The sequence below is a fragment of the Pleurodeles waltl genome, chromosome 6, assembly GCF_031143425.1.
Source record: "Pleurodeles waltl isolate 20211129_DDA chromosome 6, aPleWal1.hap1.20221129, whole genome shotgun sequence".
NCBI classification, from domain to species: Eukaryota; Metazoa; Chordata; class Amphibia; order Caudata; family Salamandridae; genus Pleurodeles; species Pleurodeles waltl.
Window position 1 is genome coordinate 252426420 of NC_090445.1, and position 21960 is coordinate 252448379.

The window sequence follows — 21960 nt, forward strand, 5'->3', positions numbered from 1 at the left end:
TCCTTAAGGAAATGGTAACAACTTTCTTTCAAGTAGAGAGAGTCGCAGGAGTAACAGGGTGGCTTTCTTGGCTTTTAGATACCAAGTCTAAATACAATTAACTATCCATCTAGCAATCCCTACTTTGAAAACATGCTGCCCCTTAGGAGGTGTTGCAAAAGCCACAAACAATTGGTCAGCCTTGAGAAAAGTTTTAGTTCTGCTGATGTAATACATCAAAGTGCACCTCACGTCTAGGGTATGAAGTGTTTTCTCTGCTACAGAATCTGGCTGGAGAAAGAAGACTAGGAACTACTCAGTCCAATTAGAGTGGAATGGAGAAACTGCCTTAGGAAAGAACTTGGGGTCTGTACTGAGCACTAGCCTGTCATTGTGGACTTCAGTGAGGGCCTGCAGCTCACTAATGCTGGCTAAAGAGATTATTTCAATCAGGATGGCTACCTTCCAGGGGAAGTACTGGACCTCTCCAGTCCCTCGAAAGAGTGTAAGTGTTCGATTGGGGGACCCACAAGGCTAGAAATTATGATATTAGGGTTTAAGAGTGGCTTTGGAGGAACCTTAAATGACTCGAGGCCTTCTATGAACACCTTGATCACAGGGGTGCTCCCTTGTTTTGCTTGTATGTGGCTATAGCTGTTAAGTGGAGGTGTAGTGAAGTGTAGGGTAGACCTGACTTCTGGAGGTGGAGCAGGTAACTGATGAGATCTTGAACTGCAGGTCTTAGAGGGTCTAGCTTCTTGCAAATGTAGTAATGGTCAAAACTTTTCTACTCAGCATAGCATGCACATGTTTTAGGCCTATGGGACTTCAAGAGGAAATCCACGCCTTCCTGGAGGAGCCCCAAGTAACCAAATTCTAGGACCTAACAGATTGCTAGATGAGTTGCTTGGGATCTCGGTTCCCATGGATCCTGGTGAGAAGGTCCAGCCTGTCTGGGAGCCTCTTGAAGGGACTGAGCACCATCTAGAGCAGAGTTTCAGTGGACAAGGTACTTATTGTGTACGTTTTCGTTCCTGTTTGCCAGGCACTATCTTGCTGCTGATCCTCCTCCGACTGAGAAGGGAGCCTCAAGTCTTGATGACAACTGGATCAGCTGTCCTTCTGAATGACCAGCTTCTACTTCTACCTCAACGCCATGCTACCCAAAGAGAACAGGGGTATCTTCCAACTCCTGCCTCATCATCCCCTGAAGGGCCACCTCCATTCACATTGGTACTGAAGTGTCTTTTTGGACCGAGGGGTGAGGCACATCCTTTCATGGTCAGGGTCGAGGCAGAGATGATTGAATTTCTGATAGTGGTCAGTTCAAGAAGATTTTGAGTGTCATGAAGACAGTATTGAAAGGGTGCCCTATCCATTACTGTTGCCACATTCTCAGTGACAAAACTTACAAGGTGAGGGGCACAAGCCCTAAAAAGGTACTGAGGTCCCTACAGTAAGGAGTTGAAGGATGGCACCAATTTTACTGCTTTGTCGATGAAACATAATGGTCTTCGTGTCGAATGTTTTCCAGTGCTACCGAACCTGAAGATCAACCAAGTAGGACCAAAGGAAAGCGCTACCAGTGCTGAACATAGAGATTGGTCTGTATAAATCTTAACCCAATGGCAGGAGGGAGAACACAGTCGCTGATGTCCAGCTAAAGAAAGAGTCAATATATTTTTTGACTTGAGACTTCTTTGAGAAAATAACTTACAAACGTCCGAGCCATTACTAGAAGGCAAGAATATGCAGAGCATGTCCATCTACAACAACAAGTACTACAAACATGCTATCCATCTGCAAGTGTCAAAAACTATGAACGAAAGTAAAAGCTTTATATTGTGCATGTGTGTATTTATGCATGTATGAATTAAGTAAGGGAATTAAATCCAGCAGACAAATATAACCCCAGAGATCCAAAGTCTAATACAACAAGTCAGACACTAGAAGTTACTAGAATTTTGAGTGCACAATTTCTTACCTAGGTGTCAATGGACTTAGTGTGGCAGTACCTCCAAGTAAATTCCGGCCACTTTTTGGTTTATTTTGAACCTGTTTTGTAAGGATGGATGTTCCAGATACAAGAGGAATAGCATCTGGAGATATCACAGCCGAGTCAATGTATGACACCGAAGAATCTGTGTTTAGAGAATACTTGGCATTGGAGGACTCCAAGTTCAGTCGGTTTAATTCCTGAAATCAACACTGGACAATTATTCCATGTTCATCATTAGATTCACAGTACTGCCATAACAATCTGAATACAATATTCAGCAAAAAAAACATTACTATTAGTTTTTGCATAATGTGCAGAGCTAACGCTCTTCAACACTGCAGTTACAATTTTATGACAAATTTTGCTTCTCTCTGCTGCTGACTAAATGTTACAGAGGAGATCATAATCAAACTACATCACTATATTCTTCGGCACCCATTGCTCACAGCCAAAGAGCCAGAAGTCAAAATAATACACAACACCAGTCATTTTGTGTCATTTGTCTATATTACTTCTATAGGAAGTTGGCTCTGTATGTACTATTTCAAAGTAAGAGATGGTGTGCACACAGTCCAAGGGTTCCCCTTAGAGGTAAGATAGTGGCAAAATGGGTAGTGTTAAGCATTTGTTGTACACACACAGGCAATGAATAAGGAACACACTCTCAAAGACAATTCCAGGCCAATAGGCTTTTATATAGAAAAATATATTTTCTTAATTTATTTTAGAACCACAAGATTCAAGATTTGAAGTAAATACATAAGATGCAAGGTACTCCACACAGGTATGTTAGGAACTTTCAATTAGAAAAGCAACATACACAGTTTTAGTTAAAATGGCAATAAGCTATTTCAAAAGTGGACACAGTGCAAAAAGCAAAAGTTCCTGGGGGAGTTAAGTAAGGAATAGTTTCTTACCTGTAACTCCAGTTCTCTCGTAGGGGTATTTCCATGATAGTCATAAGCACTGAATAGTTTTGCACGCCTGCGGGGACCCCGGAGCACTGTTCTGAAATGTCTTCTTAAGTGTAGATGTTCGCCTTTCTTGAGGAAGGCCACAAAGTCACTTAATGTCACTGTGCAGCCTAGAGGAAAGGCTACAAAGGCCAAATTGTTCATCCTTTTTGGTTGAAAAAAGGGTATTGTAGTATAGATATACATTAGAAACATGTATATTCTAGAGATGATGCAGAAACAATCTTTCACAAACCTTTTTACCACTTTATATAAGGATGAAGCAATGCAGCCCATAGGCTGCCATTATACAGAGTGAAAATAGAGTTGTGCCTTTAAGAAGAGATAGACCTCTTGTATCCCATCATGCATAGCAAGAGGCAGTTGCCTCAGTTCTTTTTGTAGGCTTGCTAGCTGACGTGAAGGAGTCTGAAAATATCATTCATTATGAATATTATTATTATAATTATTATCATGTCAACTCCACCGGGGAGGAGGGAGGGTTGCTTATGACTATCATGGAAATACCCCTACGAGAGAACTGGAGTTACAGGTAAGAAACTATTCCTTCTCTCGTAGGGGATTTCCATGTATAGTCATAAGCACTGAATAGATTAGCAAGCCCATCCCCCATGACAGCGGTGGAGTAGACAGAACAATAAAGAAATAATAAATCACGCAAAGAGATTATTAAGAGAAGCCTGTCCTACTTGAGCATCTGTCCTAGCATCCGAATCAAGAGAGTAATGCTTAGTAAAGGTGTGGACAGATCTCCATGTAGCCGCTTTGCAGATATCTGCTAACGGAATGTTTCTCATTAAAGCAGCAGGGGCTGCTTTGCCCCTAGTGGAATGGGATTTAGGTCTGCCGTCAAGGGATTTATTGGCTAACTGGTAACAAAGCATGAGACAATCCACCTGGATAAGGATTGTTTGGAGGTGGCCAGGCCTGTTCGAACTGGGCCATAGTTAATAAACAGCTGTTGTGACTTGCGCAAGGATTTAGTTCTATCTAAATAAAATTTTAAAACCTTCTTTACACCGAGAGAATGTAGTGTTCTCTCAGCAGGAGTAGATGGATTTTGGAAGAAAGTCGGTAAGGAAATGGTCTGGTTTACATGAAAGTCTGAAATGACTTTAGGTAGGAACTTAAGATGTGTTCTCATTACCACTTTAGAGGAATGGAAAACTGTATATGGTTCTTGAGCGCAAAAGGCCTTGATCTCACTAACCCTGCGAGCTGAAGTGATTGCTACAAGAAAGGCAGTTTTCCAAGTAAGATGTTGGAGGGATGCCTTGTGTATGGGTTCAAAGGGGTGTAGCATCAGACGTGAAAGGACTATATTAAGCTCCCATGGAGGAGATGGACATCTAGTAGGAGGAAACCCCTTTTTTAAACCTTCTAGGAAATCTTTAATGACTGGAATTTTAAAGAAAGAGGTTTGTGAAGGACTTTTCCTTTTTGCTGTCAGAGCTGCAAGGTGTACCCTGATGGATGAAAACTGTAAGCCAGACTTTGCTAGGTGTAATAGGTATGGAAGAATAGCTTCTTCTCCGCATGTCGTAGGGTCAAAGTTCTTGTCCGAACACAATATGCAGAACCTTTTCCACTTGAAGGCATATGCTGTTCTTGTGGAAGGCCATTTTGCCTCCCTTAGAATCTCCATGCAGTCCTGAGGAAGATTAAGGGGACCATACTGTACTAGGTCAGGAGCCATGCTGCCAAATTCAAAGACGAGAGGTTGGGATGTCTCATCTGGCCTCGAAACTTCGTGAGAAGGTCCGGGCGGCATGGCAGTCTGATATGTGGACGGAGTGATCGGTGAAGAACGTCCAGGAACCACCACTGGCATGGCCACTCTGGAGCGATGAGAATCATCTTGGTGTTGGAGTGGGACATCTTGAGGAGGACAGTCGGGATCAGGGGAAGCAGTGGAAAGGCGTAAATAACTTTTTCTGACCAGTCTATCCATAGGGCATTCCCCAATGTCCCTGGATGGTAGTACCTGGAGGCGAAGTCGTTGCGAATAAATCTATAGAAGGGGTACTACCCACATGGAAAAGATGGAGTGGACGACGTCGGCGTGTAGAACCCACTCGTGGTTTTCGTCTATTGCTCGGCTGAGGGCATCCGCTTGGACATTCTGTATGCCCGGAAGGTGAGTTGCTATTATTGTTAAGTTCCTGGCTAGAAGCCAGTGCCAAATTGTTTGGGCCTCTGTAGACAGAGTTCTGGATCTGGTGCCCCCTTGCTTGTTCAAGTAATACATGGTGGCCATGTTGTCTGTTTGGAGAAGCAGAGTATTCGCAGTCAATGCGGGGAGGAAGGCCTTGAGCGCAAGATGGACTGCACGTAGCTCTAGGAGATTGATGTGATATAATCTCTCCTTCTGCGACCAGGAGCCTTGAATCTGTAGGTGATCCATATGTGCACCCCATCCGAGCAACGATGCATCCGTGACTATGGTCTGAGTGGGAGGCTGTTGGTGAAATGGCATCCCTTTCAGAATTTTTCTCGGAGAACACCACCACTTGAGGGATTGAATGGCATGAGGAGAAAGAAGGATGCTGTCCTCCCAATTGCCTACTAATTGATTCTATTGGTTTTCCAGGCACTCCTGTAAAGGTCTCATATGGAGGCGAGCGTTGGGAGTGAGATAGATGCAAGACGCCATCGACCCCAGGAGAGAGGATACCGTCCTTGCAATGGACTGAGGGACTTTCTCGAGTAGCTGGCACTCCTGGAGGATTGATAAACGTCGCTCCTCCGAAGGAAACATCTTTGCTTGAGTGGTGGTGATGATGGCGCCTAAGTAGTGCAACCTCTGTACAAGTGATGTCGTGGACTTGGAGAGACTGACCTGAAGGCCCAGTTTCTGGAATAGTTGGTAGGTCCAATTGAAATGCCGTTGGGCCTCTCGGGATGTAGATGCTTCTATGAGCCAATCGTCTAGGTAGGGATAGACGAAGATCCGATGTTTCCTTAAATGGGCTGCCACCACCGCCATGCATTTGGAAAATGTCATGGGTGCTGACTTGAGGCCGAAGGTTAGCACTGTATATTGGTAATGGCTTTGTCCGACGAGAAATCTTAAGAACTTCCAATGTTTTTTGACCACAGGAATGTGGAAGTAAGCATCGCTGAGATCTACTGAACAGAGCCAATCGCCTTGAGGAAGTTGAGGATAGATTTGGTGTAAGGATAGCGTTCTGAATTTTTCCTTGCAAATCCATTTGTTGGCTATTCTTAGATCGAGGATGAGTCGGAACTCGCGCTTGTCTTTTTATGGTACCAGGAAGTACCTTGAGTAGATTCCTTTTCCTTGCTGGTTTATTGGAACAGGTTCTATCGCCTTCTTTTGTAATAGGGTTCTGACCTCTACTTTGAGAGCGTCGAGGTGGTATTTTACCGGCTTGGGTGGAATAGAAGGCGGAGGGTTTATGAACCTGAGACAATAGCCATTCTGCACAATATTCAAAACCCAGACGTCTGATGTTATGCGTTGCCATTCTTCTGGGTAATGCAAAATATTTCCCCCTACCGGAGTGGGTAACGGAAGAGGGGGAAGTAAGGATTCGGGGTTTTGACGCTGATGTTGGACGTCCTCCTTGGGCGGTCTGTGGTGTGGAGCGACCCCTTGTTTGTTTTCGTTGGGTCGAAAACGTTCTCTGGTGCACCCATTGCGGAGTTTGAAGCCTTTGAGAGAAAAATCTACGGTGGTAGGGACGGAAAGTTTTCTGCTGTTCTCTTGGCTTCTCGATGCCCACTGCCTTAAGAGTGTCTAGTTCAGTCTTCATCCTAGACATCTCATCGTCTGCATGAGACACAAACAAACAAAGTAGAACCTGAAAAAGTAAGGTTCTGTATTCTCTGTTGCGCTTCTTGCTTGAGTGAAGTAAGGCGTAGCCAGGAATGTCTTCTTAAGGATACGCCATGACAATAACCATGAGCAGATAAAATGGAGGAATCTGCAGCTGCGCTAATAACCTGGTTGGAGACCATGGCGCCTTCCTTTACAATTTCAAAGAAATCCTCCCTTTTGTCTTTGGGAAGGTGATCGGCAAATTGTAGCATAGAATCCCAAAGGGCGGGATCATATCTACCCAAAAGGGCAGTGGCACTAGCCGCTTTCATGGTGATGGCAGATGAGCAAACTTTGCGGCCTGCGGCATCAATCTTTCTACTCTCCTTGTCTGGTGGAGAGGAGGACGAAGGAGACGTTGAATGCAGCTTTTTGGCAGCCATGATTACCACCGAATCGGGCACTGGATCCGCCCTCAGAAATAAAGGGTCCTGCTCAGGAGGACGGTATCTCTTTGAGTCTGGAAGGTGCAGTCTTGGTTGTGGACGGTGTAAGAAAAATGTCCATTACCGGTTCAAGTAACCCTGGGACCCACGGTAGTAATGGCCTAGCCGAAGATCGCTGGTGTAATGTCTCAAATATGATCGAGGTTGTTGGAGTGGGTACTGCCAGGGGGATATTAAGCTTGGTAGCACCGCGAATTAATACCTCCTGAAAAGTATCCACATCATCGATAGGCGAAACTCTCGGAGACGGGGAGTCAGATAACGTCGGAGAGTAATCTCTTGTGGATGAAGAGGAGTGCCTACGGTGGGAGCGAGGAGACCTGTGATCCGAGTCATGCCGATGACGGTGTCTAGACGCAGAGGAACATCTCGAGGAATGACACGAATGTCTGGTGGATCCTGCAGGAGTCACAGGGGCCGCGTCAGAAGGTGGTATCGGAGGAGGAGCTGCAGGTGCCAGAGGTGTCGGTGGTAAAGGAGAAGGCTGAGGAGAAGGTGGCAATAGAATCAGAGAAGCCGAAGACTCAAAAGTGGTGTAAACTCTCCTTGGTCTCTTTGAATGACTTCTTGACGTTGGCAAGCTTCTAGACGTCGACGTGTACTTCTCGAAATTGATTCCTCACGCCGTTGGGAGCCCCTCGACGGCGATCTGCCTCGACGTCAGTGGGATGACGTCGATCATCTCCGACGGCGAGCACTTTCCCTCGACGTTGACCTTCCCTGTCGTGTCGACGGTGACCTCGACAGAGAACTCCTCGACAGCGAATGTCTGTGCCGTCTCGTCGACGATTACGCTCTTGACGGCGAGCGATGTCTCTTCCTCGACGGCGAGCATGTCTGTGCTGTTCCTGGTCTCGACGTCCATGCTCTCTACGTCGTCGGGGACCTGCGTTGTTTTTTTAGCAGATTTGGAAGCTGCTCCAGAGGACGAAGTCAGAGCCCTGGTGGAAGACTGACCTTCCCCTCGTTCTGTGGTCTTGCCTGTGGATTGTGTCCTCCGTCTGTCCTCTTTGGCCTGAAGGCGAATTTTCTCCCTGTCACGCACGGTGCGCCTGGAGAGGGTTTTACAGATGTCGCAGGCATCGGGTTTATGAGAAGACGGCAGGCAAATAATCTAGACTTGATGTGGGTCTGTTTTAGCCTTTTTCCTGCCACAACTAGGGCACTTATCAAAAAGTGAAGGCATGTTGGATGGAAAAAAAGCCTTAAATTTCTGTCAGAATTTGACAAAAAAGGACAGAAAACACTCAATCTGGTTGAAAGACGTCGAGTGAGAATGAAATCCAAAGGATTTGTGTGAAATTTAGTCAAAAAAACCTATAAATAGGTGGAGCTCAATGCTTCAGGGTCCTGTCAGAAGGAGCCGGAAAAAAGAACTGAGGCAAGTGCCTCTTGCTATGCATGATGGGATACAGGAAGTCTATCTCTTCTTAAAGGCACAGCTCTATTTTCACTCTGTATAATGGCAGCCTATGGGCTACACTGCCCTGCATTGCATCATCCTTATATAAAGTTGTAAAAAGGTTTGTGAAAGATTTTTTCTGCATCATCTCTAGAAAATACTTCTAATGTATATCTATACTACAGTACCCTTTTTTGAACCAATGGCTACTGTCCTGGAGGGTGGCTACACCCTCTTTGTGCCTCCTCCCTGAGGGGAGGGGGCACATCTCTAATCCTATTGGGGGAATCCTCCATTCTCAAGATGGATGATTTCTAAAGGCAGGGGGTCACCTCAGGGCACCTTAGGGGCAGTCCTGACTGGTGGATGATGACTCCTTGTTTTTCTCATTATCTCCTCCAGCCTTGCCGCCAAAAGTGGGGGCAGTGGCCGGAGGGGCAGGCATCTCCACTAGCTGGGATGCCCTGGGGTGCTGTAACAAAAGGCATGAGCCTTTGAGGCTCACTGTCAGATGTTACAGTTCCCGCAGGGGGAGGTGAGAAGCACCTCCACCCAGTACAGGCTTTGTTCCTGGCCACACAGTGACAAAGGCACTCTCCCCATGTGGCCAGCAACTCGTCAGGTTGTGGATATGTTACACAGCTAGTTCCGTATGCGATATATGTTTGTGGATTTATTAAGTCTTATGGTCATCTTGGCATTTGTTATACAATCCACAGCTGAAGGAGCTTTATCTCTACATCGCCTTCCTCCTAATTACCAATAGCTCTTTTCTTGTAAAATGAGGGATCTTTCTAGCACCTCAAACTGAACATGCTCTACTAAGTGCCTTTCTCAGCAGTGTGGATTTGTCATTTAGTTACTGTAGGAAGCTGTCTCTTTATATAGTGGACCAAATTGAGGGACACACTGTGCAAAGATTCCAGGCGAACCCCAAAGATATCACAGAGGCACAAATGACACCCGAAATGTTCTCTTTTGTGGTAGTTTGGGCGAGCAGTTAGGCGTTTCTAAAGGGTAGTGCTAAGCATGTAAAGCGTGTACACACGCAGTGAGACGAAGAAATTCAACACAAATTTATAAAAATAACACATAGTTTTACAAAAATTTAGATACCAAGATTACCGGCATCAGGTGAGTACTTTTCGAAACAAGGATTTTTACTGTTTTCAGAAGTTGACAGTGCAATTTTTGGGTGAAGTAATGTTATCCTATAGAGGGAAGAACATGTACTGCATTTAAACAGTTCGCAGCAACTTACGGGACAGTTCTCCAGGACTTAAGATGAGTATGAGGCCGGATTCAAGGCCACAGCAAAAGGTCACCTTGGGAGACTATTTCAGAGGAGAGGGGAGTGGCTTTTGATCCTGACCTCCTGAGAGGAAAGGCTCCCACTCTTGAGGGTCAAAAACTCACATGTGGGTGGCATGCTGGCTAAAAATGCCAGTCAGCACAACAGCAGTTGGTTGGTTTTCTCGAAGATGCCCCTTGGATGCATGTATTAATAAATCCATTAGTGAGGGTCTATTAATACACGATGTTTGATACCAAACATTCCTACTTTTACTGAAGCCATCATGTAGCTGGGGAACTCCTATTGACCGGTATCCAGCACATGTACTTAAAACAGCTTCCCTGTTTACTTACTATGTCTGAGAATTCACAATGACATAGCAGGGACATTGCTGCTCATACAGGTATGCCCTCACATGTCATATAATGCGCCCTGCCTTTAAGGCTGGAAGGACTGCTAGAGGGGTGACTTACATACATTACATGCAGTGTTTAGGGGACGTGCCATGTTGTAATTCCACTTTTTGGAGCACCTTTGTCACGCAGCCAGCAGTGGCAGTCTGTATGAGGTTGGGACTGGGTCCCCTAGGGTGGCACAAACTGTGTTGCAGCTCTTCAGCATCTAGGCACCTGGGTATCATTTACTATGGCCTTAAAGGTCCTAGAGAGTCTGGCCACTTGGGGATCAAGTGACCAGGTGTCTTATTTAGGGGAAGGAACACTGGCACTGGAGACCTGGTTAGCCAGAACCCAGTGCACTTCAGTCAAAGCTACATCAAATACCAGGCAAAAAAAGGTGGGAGGGTACAGTAATCAGAACCCAGCTTCCTACAGTTACCTTCTCGTTTTACACAAAAATTTTATTTTCTCATTTTTAAGGCAAAGTGTAATCCTTAGCTTATGAAAGAATGGTTTGACTAGAAGGCAAATGTTTGTGGTTAGCAAAAGGTTCACAAGTCCCAAGTCTGAACTAAGAGTTGCTCAAACGACAAATGGTAAGAGCCTTAACACCACCAATTGGCCTAAGATCTATGACCCAAGAGAGGACAAAGTAGCTCTACTTGTAAAAAATGACCATGCCAAGGAGGACTGGGGCAGAAAGATGCAGAGCAGGAAATCAGTTCTTGACAGGAGGGTACCTGATGAGTAAACACAGGTGCAAGTCTGCTAATGTAAAAGTATAGAATATTGAAGTAATCTAGTAGGCTGTAGCTGAAAACAGTAGTGAGTGTTGATAGTTGTGGTACAGACTAATGGATGTTGGCCAACGATAGATGCTTTTTCATCAGTGCTATCCTCGTTGGTTGTCCTGCCATTAACTGTGTGGAGCAAAAAGAACAGATGATGGACAAAAGGCTGAACAGTGCAAACATTCACCCCTAGTCACAAAGATCTCTGTTTAATCAATTTTTTTGCACACCACGTGTAAGGAAATGCCTCCTTGGCATGGTTACCCCCTGACTTTTTGCCTTTTGCTGATGCCAAGTTATGATTCAAAGTGTGCTGGGACCCTGCTAAACAGGCCACAGGCCCAGTGTTCTTTCCCTAAACTGTACCTTTGCTTCCACAATTGACACAGCCCTGGCACACAGATAAGTCCCTTGTAAATGGTACCCCTGGTACCAAGGGCTCTGTGGCCAGGGAAGGTCTCTAAGGGCTGCAGCATGTCTTATGCCACCCTGGGGACCCCTCACTCAGCACATGCACACTGCCTCACAGCTTCACAGCTTGTGTGTGCTGGTGGCATGAAAATGACTAAGACAACATGGCACTCCCCTCAGAGTGCCATGCCAACCTCACACTGCCTGTGGCATAGGTAAGTCACCCTTCAAGCAGGCTTTACAGCCCCAAAGGCAGGGTGGTATAGTGCACAGGTGAGGACATATGTGCATGAGCACTATGTCCCTACAGTTTCGAAGCAAAACCTTAGACATTGTAAATGCAGGATAGCCGTAAGAGTATATGGTCTGGGAGTTTGTCAAACACGAACTCCACAGTTCCATAATGGCTACACTGAAATCTGGGAAGTTTGGGAACAAACTTCTAAGCACAATAAATGCACACTGATGCCAGTGTGCAATTTATTGTAACATGAACCCAGAGGGCATCTTAGCAATGCCCTCTGAATACCAATCCGACTTCTAGTGTTAGGCTGACCAGTTTCTGCCAACCTGCCACAACCAGACGGGTTGCTGGCCACATGGGGAGAGTGCCTTTGTCACTCTGTGGCCAGGAACAAAGCCTGTAAGGTGCTTCTCACCTCCCCCTGCAGGAACTGTAACACCTGGCGGTGAGCCTCAAAGGCTCACCCCCTTTGTTACAGCGCCACAGGGCATCCCAGCTGGTGGAGATGCCCACCCCTCCGCCCACTGCCCCACCTTTGGCGGCAAGGCTGGGGGAGATAATTAGAATAACAAGGAGGAGTCACCCACCAGTCAGGATGGCCACTAAGGTGTCCTGAGTTGGTGACCCCTGCCTTCAGAAATCCTCCATCTTAAGTTTGGAGGATTCCCTCAATAGGATTAGGGATGTGCCCCCCCCCCCGGGAGGAGGCACAGAGGGTGTTGCCACCCTCCATGACAGTAGCCATTGGCTGCTGCCCTCCCAGGCCTAAACACACCCCTAAATTTAGTATTTAGGGGCACCAAACAACTCAGGAAATCAGATTCCTGCAACCTGAACTAAGAAGAAGGACTGCTGACCTACAAGCCTGCAGAGACCACAACTGCTTTGGCCTCAGCCCTACCGGCCGGAGTCCTGACTCGAAAAACTGCAACAGCGACGCATCCAACAAGGACCAGTGACAGCTGAAGCCTCAGAGGACTGCCCTGAACCCCATGACCAAGAAACACCTGTGAGCAGCAGCTCTGCTCAACAAACAGCAACAATCTTCCAGCTTTTCTGCAACTTTCAAAGACCTCAGTCTTCCTGCCGGAAGCTGAGACTTCACCCTCTGCACCCAACGCCCCCGGCTTGAGATCCAGAGAACCAACACCACAGGGAGGACTCCCAGTCGACTGCTACCCCGTGAGTAGCCCGAGACGACCCCCCTGGGACCCCACAGCAATGCCTGCAGAGAGAATCCAGAGGCTCACCCTGACCGCGACTGCCTGTAACAAGGGACCCGACGCCTGGTCCAAGCACTGCACCCGCAGCCCCCAGGATAACAAGGAACTGAACCTCAGTGCAGGTGTGACCCCCAGGCGACCCTCTGCCTAGCCCAGTTGGTGGCTGGCCCGAGAAGTCACCCCTGTGCCCTGCCTGCACGGCTCCCCCGGATCCCTCCATTTAAACCAATACAAAACCCGACACCTGCTCTGCAACCAGCTGCCCCTGTGCCGCTGAGGGTGAGTTTTGTGTGCCTACTTGTGTCCCCCCCAGTGCTCTACAAAACCCCCCTGGGGTAACTTTGGGGTTGCCTTGAACTCCCAACAGTGGGCTGCCTATGCCCAGGAACTGAGACTTGTATATGTCTCACTTACCTCACAATCTAACCAATACTTACCTCCCCCAGGAACTGTTACTTTTAAAATAGCTCATTGCCATTTTAACAAAAACTGTATATGTTATTGCTCTAATTCAAAGTTCCTAACTTACCTGTATGGAGTACCTTGCATTTTATGAATATACTTCAAATCTTGAACTTATGGTTCTAAAAATAAATTAAGAAAATGTATTTTTCTATATAAAAACTATTGGCCTGGAGTTAAGTCTTTGAGTGTGTGTTCCTCATTTATTGCCTGTGTGTGTACAACAAATGCTTAACACTACCCTCTGATAAGCCTACTGCTTGCCCACACTACCACAAAATAGAACATTAGAATGATCTAATTTTGCCACTATCTTACCTCTAAGGGGAACCCTTGGACACTTTGAGATAGTATATACAGAGCCAACTTCTTACACCACGCCACCCCAGTTTGGACCCAGCCATACGAAAATCAGTCTCAACCTTGTTTCCCATGGGAACAGTCCAGCACGAACTGCCAGGCCAGGTTCTCCCTTGACCGGAAACAAGCATCCTGGGATCGGTTTCAGGGTATCACCCTTCATCAGCAAGACTAGCTTGAATCCAGTGGTGCCGTGAGCATGGGACCCACGTCTGGGCATACCCTTCCCACTTGGGGTGACAAAAAGAATAGATGATGGATGGAATGCTTAACAATGCAAACATTCACCCCAGTCACAAGGAACTGGGGTGGAGAGATGGCAAAATAACTATGTTTTAAGTGTTGGAACTGAAGTTAGGAGGTGTAATTTTTTTTTTTTTTTTTAGATAAGCCAAATGGACAAGAGATTCAGAATATCGTACATCACTGAACGTGCAGAGAAAATCTGGCAGTTTATAGCTTCTGTCAAGGGAAGGGGTTAGAGCGCTGACTGGCACACTACTGTAAAATTGATTATTGAGGGTTCCCAAACAAACCACTTAAAATTTTTAGAATGTGAATCTGACCGATACAACGCAGGAGAAGATTAAAACCTCTTTATAAAGAGCCAAAGAGGAAATCAATAGTGCTGTCTTTAGTCAGGTCAGTAACATTCAACACTAAGTTGCTAAAGTAACTAACGGTCTCAACAGCATCAGCATTGGTCGAATTATTCTTCGACATATTGGGAAAAGTCAAAGAACAGCTAAATCAGATTGACAGATACTTAAGTGCACCTAGACCACAAAAAAGCATCACTCTGTGCATGAAATGTTTCAGAGTCTGGAAGGTGGGACGTTCCAATCTGTGAGAGGATCCTGTGGTTTATCAAGGCGTGATCACTAGTGTATAATCAGTATCAGTGAGTGAAGCTGGATTCTACCCAATACAAACATATTATCACCTCATGTGCAACCAATCAATCATGGTCAACATTATTGCCAGTAGCACAAGAGACTCAGTAAAAAGGGCTTTAGTTTAGCTGTAACATTAGAAAAAATACTCTATTATTACTGGCCAGTACAGTTTCGTTGGCATTCATCAACAAATGCACACACACAACCCATGTTTATAGGACCTTTGGTATTATGTGATAATGAAATTCCATGAAACTTACAATTGTGTCCTGTGGCGTTTCCATTAATACTGTATCAGACTGTCTGTGGGGTACAGTATGGTTGTTTACAAACGTTGTGCAAGTGTTCGGCAAACAGCTGCTAAAGTTTTGTAAAGATGTAAGCTTAAAAGTATATTCGGGATCTGGTTTTTCTCCTACAAAAGAAAAAAAAATGATGTGTTTAGCATTATACCCCTTTGTAGAATCTCCTTAATACAAAAAGCAGGCAATTCAGAAAATCAGGAACTTTCCCTCTTTGTATTAGAAATACAGTATTTCTCCTTCAAGTGCAGTAAGCCTACTTTTACCCAGTCTAGTGGTCTTCTGACCTAAAGCCAAGTGATAGCTGAAGTTTTTGACAGCCGAGGGTAATGCATTAAACTATGCATGTTATAATAGATAGTGCTGAATTGCATACAATCAGAAAAACAGCCCAAGAATTGTCTAATTTCTTTGAATTTTCCAACCCTTTCATACTTCAAGCATATGCAGGGATCTCTCAGCTGGAGACGACAGACTATTTAAAAAAATAAAAGGCCAATAATGTTAGTACCTGGGTTACAAGTGGCTCCGGGATGGGGTGGGGGGTGGTCGTCCGATCCCTCACGTTGGACTTGAGGTGGCAAAAGAACATTTGTATGGTATGGAAAAGCTGACAGCAATTCTACAACATGAGGTGGACAGTTCTGAAAGAATATGGACTCACTTTCTCACTTAACAGAAGAGACATATCCTGTGCACTTAGTCTTACCGGTCAGCCATTGTTATCAGTAGTACAGGGAGAACTTTCATCGCCTACTATTTTTGCATTGCCATGGGTTGGGAATCGTCTATTTAGAAATTTAAAATACTTTTCTTTTTCTTACTAGATGGTCCAATTATTTTTTCCAAAACTAAATTGTAGTGTGAATGGATTACTTTCAGGCAGGGATGTATTGTACACTACATGTCCGCTTGCCAACCCGGTAACTGATATCGTGTTAAAGCTGATTTTGGCTGGTGTCCTTTCAAAATGTTTCAATCTATTGAAAAAAGCTCAATAAAGAAATTAATTTATATAATGTCTGAAACCATGTTCTGGAGAAAACCAGGATGAGTTTGCACGATTTAGCACAACTCCAATATACCTCTGCAACACCTTACAAAGTTCTACATAATATTGGCCTACTGATAAACAAAATACACTTCCGAAATGCATCAACATCTGTACTGAGCATTCTGTTTTTTGGACTTGCGTCACTGCCCCCACGTTTAAGCTGCTCGACTATCAAAATCGGATGTGCATTTTTTTCCCTCAGAACTGATTAGTAAATATGTTTAATTTATCATATTCCTTTCCAAAATAATCCTGAGCCACCTTCACAATATAGAAAAATGTAAATAAAACTACCACTTTTTCTCGTGGAACGCTTACTTTAAAAGTGTAGCAAAATGTTGCTCATAACAGCATTGTCTTAGCTTTGACAAGTGGATTACCACAATACTGCTAGTGTGGAATGGGATTGTGAGGTGTCCCCCAGTATAAGGAAAACTCATTCTCACGAATTGAGGAATGAATTATAGCTTTATAAGGTGCATCACCGACGTACGGCTATCAAGTACATCCCAGATACTGGGAATCGAAAAAGCTGGAGCACACCACTAATGTTAAAGGGAAACTTTTTTTGGGAAATCACGGCAGCCAATGATTAAGTACTGTGAGGATTTTAGGACAAGACCTGGCTGAAGGTCGTAAATTACTCAGAAGAGAACGAAAGTTGTGCAGCTAAGAATGTAGGAAGGGCCTCATTGGGGGTGGGGGAGGTTAAATACAAACTGCTACAAGATGAAGAGATTGAAGATGGTAGACCTACTGAATAGAAGCATAGGGTGAAGGAGCAATGCTTGCCTTCAATGATGTAAAGATGGAAAAAAAAAAAAAGAAAAAAAAAACAATAAAAATGATTGAAAAATATATATGATAGTAGTCAATGTTAAAAAATACTAATAACATAATATAAATACCAACCTATTTCACATAAGGCTTCAAAAGGGGACCACAGGAAAGGATTTAAACTAAGGCTCTTTCGGTAACATTCAGATCCTCTGGCAAGTCGATCTGTCTTGCTACAAAGACAAAGAAAAAAAATAATGATTTACATACCCCCAAAAAAAAAAAGAAAAGAAAAAAAAAATAACAGTTACAAAACAAATGCGTTTATAATTTGCATATAAAACAAGCACTGGCAACGCCAGTAGGTGACACTTTTTTCTATGACAAGTTTGGTTATAGGTGAATTTGTGCGTGTTGTCCCAGCAGTTCTAAAGAGAAAACATCAACATGAAAGCAACATCTTGGGCCACAGGAGTAGGGTACCTCTAATGAACAAACTTTATTAGCAAACTTAAGGTGAACCATCAAAGAATCGTCTTATGAAAAAGACAGAAGATGAAGTTCACTTCGTAAGTGGAGAACTTCAAAAGGCATATAAGGAAAATATTGCACATACTTTTGACGAACCGTCAATCTTTAGTTCAGAGGGCGTGATCCTCAGATGTGGCATGTCTTACACATTTCAGTAGCTGTTTCTGACCTTTTGAATAACAGCCAGACAAACCACTGAAATAGCCGCACTAAGACACACAGTGACTGACAGTGTGAGGCATGCAACATGAACATTTAGCAGGCAGGAAAGCTGCATAGAAGACTGGTCTTCTTTCGGATCTTTTTCCGACAGTGACAATAAAATATGGTGAGTGGCTATTTTACCCAAAACGCTCCTCCTCCCAACATTACCCCCCCCGTAGGAAGATGGGTCTGTATATACTATATCCAAATGAGATATAGTGTGCACAGAGTCCTGGGGTTCCCCAAGAGGCTTGACCGAGGCAATAATAGATCACACTAATGCTCTATTTGTGGTAGTGTGGTCGAGCTGTAAGGCTTATCAGAGGGTAGTGTAAAGCATTTGTTGTACACACAAAGGCAATAAGTGAGAACACACACCCAAAGACCTAACTCCAGGCCTATAGGTTTTTATATAGAAAAATATTATTTTATTTTATTTTTAGAACCACAAGATTCAGATTGCAGGTAAGTACATCAAATGTAAAGTACTTTGCATAGGTATAACTAGAACTTTGAACCAAAACAGTAATTTACAGTTTTTCATAAAATGGCAATAAAGTATTTTAAAAGTGGACACTGCAATTTTCAACAGTTCCTGGGGGAGGTAAGTACAGTTTAGTTATTACGGTAAGTAAAGCACTTACAAGTTCAGTCTCCGGGACATAGGGGGTTCAAGTCAACCCCAAACACCTAGCACCAGCAACACAGGCCCGGTCGGGTGCAGAGTTCAAAGAGGAGCCAGAATAACATGGGTGCCTTTGGAGACAGGGGGTCTCTAGTTCCGGTCTGCTGGCAGGTAAGTACCCGAGTCCTCGGAGGGCAGACCTGGGGGGGTTTAGTAGAGTACTGGTAGAGGGAGGGCGGGGGGGAGGGGTTGGCACACAAAACTCACCCTCAGCGGCACAGTGGTGGCTGGGTGCAGTGGGCAAACAGGGCGTTGGGTGTACAGTAGGTTTCAATGGAGGGACCCGGGATCACTCAGACGTTGCAGGCAGGGCACAGGGGGGCTTCTTGGGTCAGCCACCGACTGGGCTAGGGTGAGGGACGCCTGCTGGTCGTTGCTGCACCGGTGGTCGGCTTCTCACGGGCCTAGAGGCTGCGGGTGCAGTGCTTCTCCAGGCATCAGTTATCTTTGTCCCGGGCAATCATGGTCAGGGGGGTCCTCGGGATTCCCGTTGTGGGGGTGCAGAGAGGTCAGCCCAGGGCGGACACGTCATCAGTGGGAGAAAACAGGGCTGATTGCAGAGGCCCCATAACTTTTTGCCCCCATTTTCCTCTTTTTGCTGGTGTTTTCCTGACTTTGATGGTGCCCTGGTTACTGCTAACCAGTCCCAGGGCCTGTGCTCTGTGTAAAATGGATATGCAAATTAGGCTAATTATAATTGGCTAAGTTAACCTACCTATAAGTCCCTAGTATATGGTAGGGCATGTAGGTTTAGGGACCACAGCATAGGTGGTGCACACCTAGGTGCATTGCTGAGGTGCCCAGTGTCATTTTAAAAGCAAGCCTGCCTTGCTGGCTGCTTTTAAATTAAAGTTATATGCAAATTCGACTTTGGAATTAAAGGTACTTCCAAAGTCTTAAACTACCTTATTTTTACATATAAGTCACCCCTAAGGTGTGCCCTATGTGCCCCTAGGGCTGGGTGCCATGTAACTATAAGCAGGGACTTTATAAAAATAGATTTATAAGCCCTGGTGAGGTAAAAACAGCCAAATTCGTTTTTCCCTCATTGAAGTAAATGGCCTTCATAGGCTAGAATGGGCAGACTTTATTTTAAATTTTAAAGTCTCCTTAAATGTTGTATACCAAGAATTTGGTATCAAATTAATTGTTGTAATAAACCCTACAACTTCCAGTTGTTGGATTTAATATAACTAGTTCAGGTAAAACGTTTAGACTTTACCTAAAAAGTTGCCAATTTCAGCTCTGCATTGTTTTTGCTGCTGTGCTCTGATTGGCCAGCCTGCAGCAGCTTCTGCCAGGCTGCCTTGATGAGGTGTGAAGTGGCCAGACTTCACACAAAGGAATGTGCTTGGGGGAGAGAATCTCCCCTCAGCAGATGGTGAGGCAGGAAGGGGGAGGGCTGCCAAACTGGTTTTCAAAGGCAGAGAAGGACATTTGCAGCACCCAGCACCACCACCACATCCTGCAACCCCAGACAATTAGGTGCCCCCTTGATTAGATTAGGAGAGGGCAGGAGAGGGGTGTGTTTATGATTTCTAGACACACCAGTGGGTGGGCTCAGCCAGATGTAACCTCCAAAAATCAGATTCATCCATGTTGGATTTTTAGAGACTGTTGCCTTCTGGGATGGATTTTTGCCACACTTCCCAGGAAGTGGTCATCACAGGGGGACGACCCTGTCCCTGATTGGAGAACCAGGGCCCCCCTGCTTTTCACCCAGGAGCAAGGATAAAACTGGCAGACCTGCACCCACGCCTCAGATCCCCTCCAGAATTCAACAAGAAAGGAACTAAAGAAGAAGAAGGACTGCCCTGCTGGACCCCTGGCCTGCACCTGGAACCTGCACTCAGAAGGACTGCACCAGCTGCACACTTGGGCTTCACCACAAGAAGGACTTTGCCTGGCTTCAACTGGTTCAAGGAGGGACTCCCTGTTTGCTACAGGTGAAAAATTGCTAACCAGAGTCCCCTGCACCAACTCCTGAAGAAAGCGACCAGCTGACCACTGTCCAGTGGCCAAAAAGGAGTTTGCGCCAGTTGCATTCTGGGAGTTGAAGTCTGCACCCCCCAAGGACCATCACAGAACTTCTGGACCCTTGGGGTGAGCTGTGGACCCCAAAAGAACCTTAAAAGAACATCTGGGTGAAGCCCCAGAAGTTTGGAAAAGATTTGAGAATTTTTGGAAAAAAGCTCCAGAGAGGGACCGACCCGCCGCGGAAATTCTAGCCGGCTTGCCTCAACCGCGACCCGGCCTGACTTCGTGGTTCGTCCCGGTAAAGAAAAACATCCAAAAAAGAGACTAAGTCCGAACGTAAAAAGTTGACCGGGACCTCCCAGCCATCGTATCCGAGAAGGGCTCCATGGACATCGGATCAAGATCCAGGTTTACCCCGGTCGAAGGATTTTCATCTCGAAAAAACAACTAAGTCCGAAGGTAAAAGTCTCCACCGAGGAAACCCACATCGCGTATCCGGACAAGGGCTCCAGGAGGTCGGATTCAACTGGCAGGTTCGTCCCGGTGAAGAAAAACTTCAAAATAAAGACTAAGTCAGAAGGTAACTTTTTAACCGAGGCCTCCCGCGACCTGTAGCCGAGCAGGGCTCCATCGCGGTCGGCCTGAAAGTTTGACTTTGCCCCGGTCGAGGTGCAACCAGATGACCCGATTGGCGCTTTTTGTTTCTAAGCGCTAGAAAAGTAATCATTCTTTAAAAATTCATATCTCCGGTTCCCCTGAACCGATTTTAATCGTTTTTGTGTCATTTTAAAGATAAAAATATAAACTATTTTTATAAATTGGTTTTGGATTTTTAAACTGTTTCCTGTGTTTTATTTAATTACTGTTTTGTGATATTTGAATGCTTTACACTTTGTCTCCTAAGTTAAGCCTTGACGCTCGTTGCCAAGCTACCAAGGGTTGAGCTGGGATTAATTTACTGAGACCTAACTGTACCTATGTGGAGGTTAGTGGCTTGTTGCTAGGTGTAGGTACCTACCTGCCCTACCAATAACCCATTTTCCAACAATCAGTCACCTGGGGATCCTTTCTGGGTTGTTGGTTTCTCTGGACACGGGCCAGGGGCGTCTGGCACAGAATGGTGTGGAATCACGCGTCTGGAGTGAGGTGGGAGTCCCTTTAAAGATGGTTTCTTCTTTCTTGGTTGGACAGGTCCACTGTCAACAGGAGTTCTTGATCCTTCTTAGATGCAGGGCTGTCCTCTGAGTCGGCAGAGGTCGCTGGTGCAGGTTATCCAAAGTTGGAGATAGGTCAGTAGGGCTGGGGCCAAAGCAGTTCTCGTCTTCCTTCTTCTCTGCAGGGTTTTTCAGCTAAGCAGTCATTTTTCTTTGTAGGTTGGCAGGAATCTAAAATCCTGGGTTCAGGGTCGCCCCATAATACTGAATTTAGGGGTGTGTTAGGGTCACAGGGCAGTAGCCAATGGCTACTGTCCTTGAGGGTGGCTACACCCTCCTTGTGCTCCTTCCCTTTGGGGAGGGGAGCACATCCCTATCCCTATTGGGCTAAACCCTCCAAAACAAGATGGAGGATTGTCCAAGGAGGGGGTCACTTCAGCTCGGGGGGGGGGTCTCCACTAGCTGGAGTGCCCTGGGGCGTTGTAAAACCAGGCTTGAGCCTTTGAGGCTCACGGCCAGGTGCTACAGTTCCTGCAGGGGGAGGTGTGAAGCACCA

The 21960-nt window shown here is 45.4% G+C and overlaps 1 protein-coding gene across 3 annotated transcripts in view; it reads right to left on the minus strand.

Moving 5' to 3' along the window:
- CDC27 (cell division cycle 27) overlaps nucleotides 1-21960 on the minus strand; it is a 623340-nt gene that overhangs the window by 436307 nt on the left and 165073 nt on the right. For all 3 annotated transcript variants that reach the window (XM_069238052.1, XM_069238050.1, XM_069238051.1), the window contains exons 5-7: nucleotides 16989-17086; nucleotides 14981-15135; nucleotides 1964-2175 (exon numbers count right to left, since the gene is read on the minus strand). In XM_069238052.1, coding sequence (XP_069094153.1) covers nucleotides 1964-2175; nucleotides 14981-15135; nucleotides 16989-17086 — 465 coding nt within the window. The remainder of the gene's footprint in view (nucleotides 1-1963; nucleotides 2176-14980; nucleotides 15136-16988; nucleotides 17087-21960) is intronic.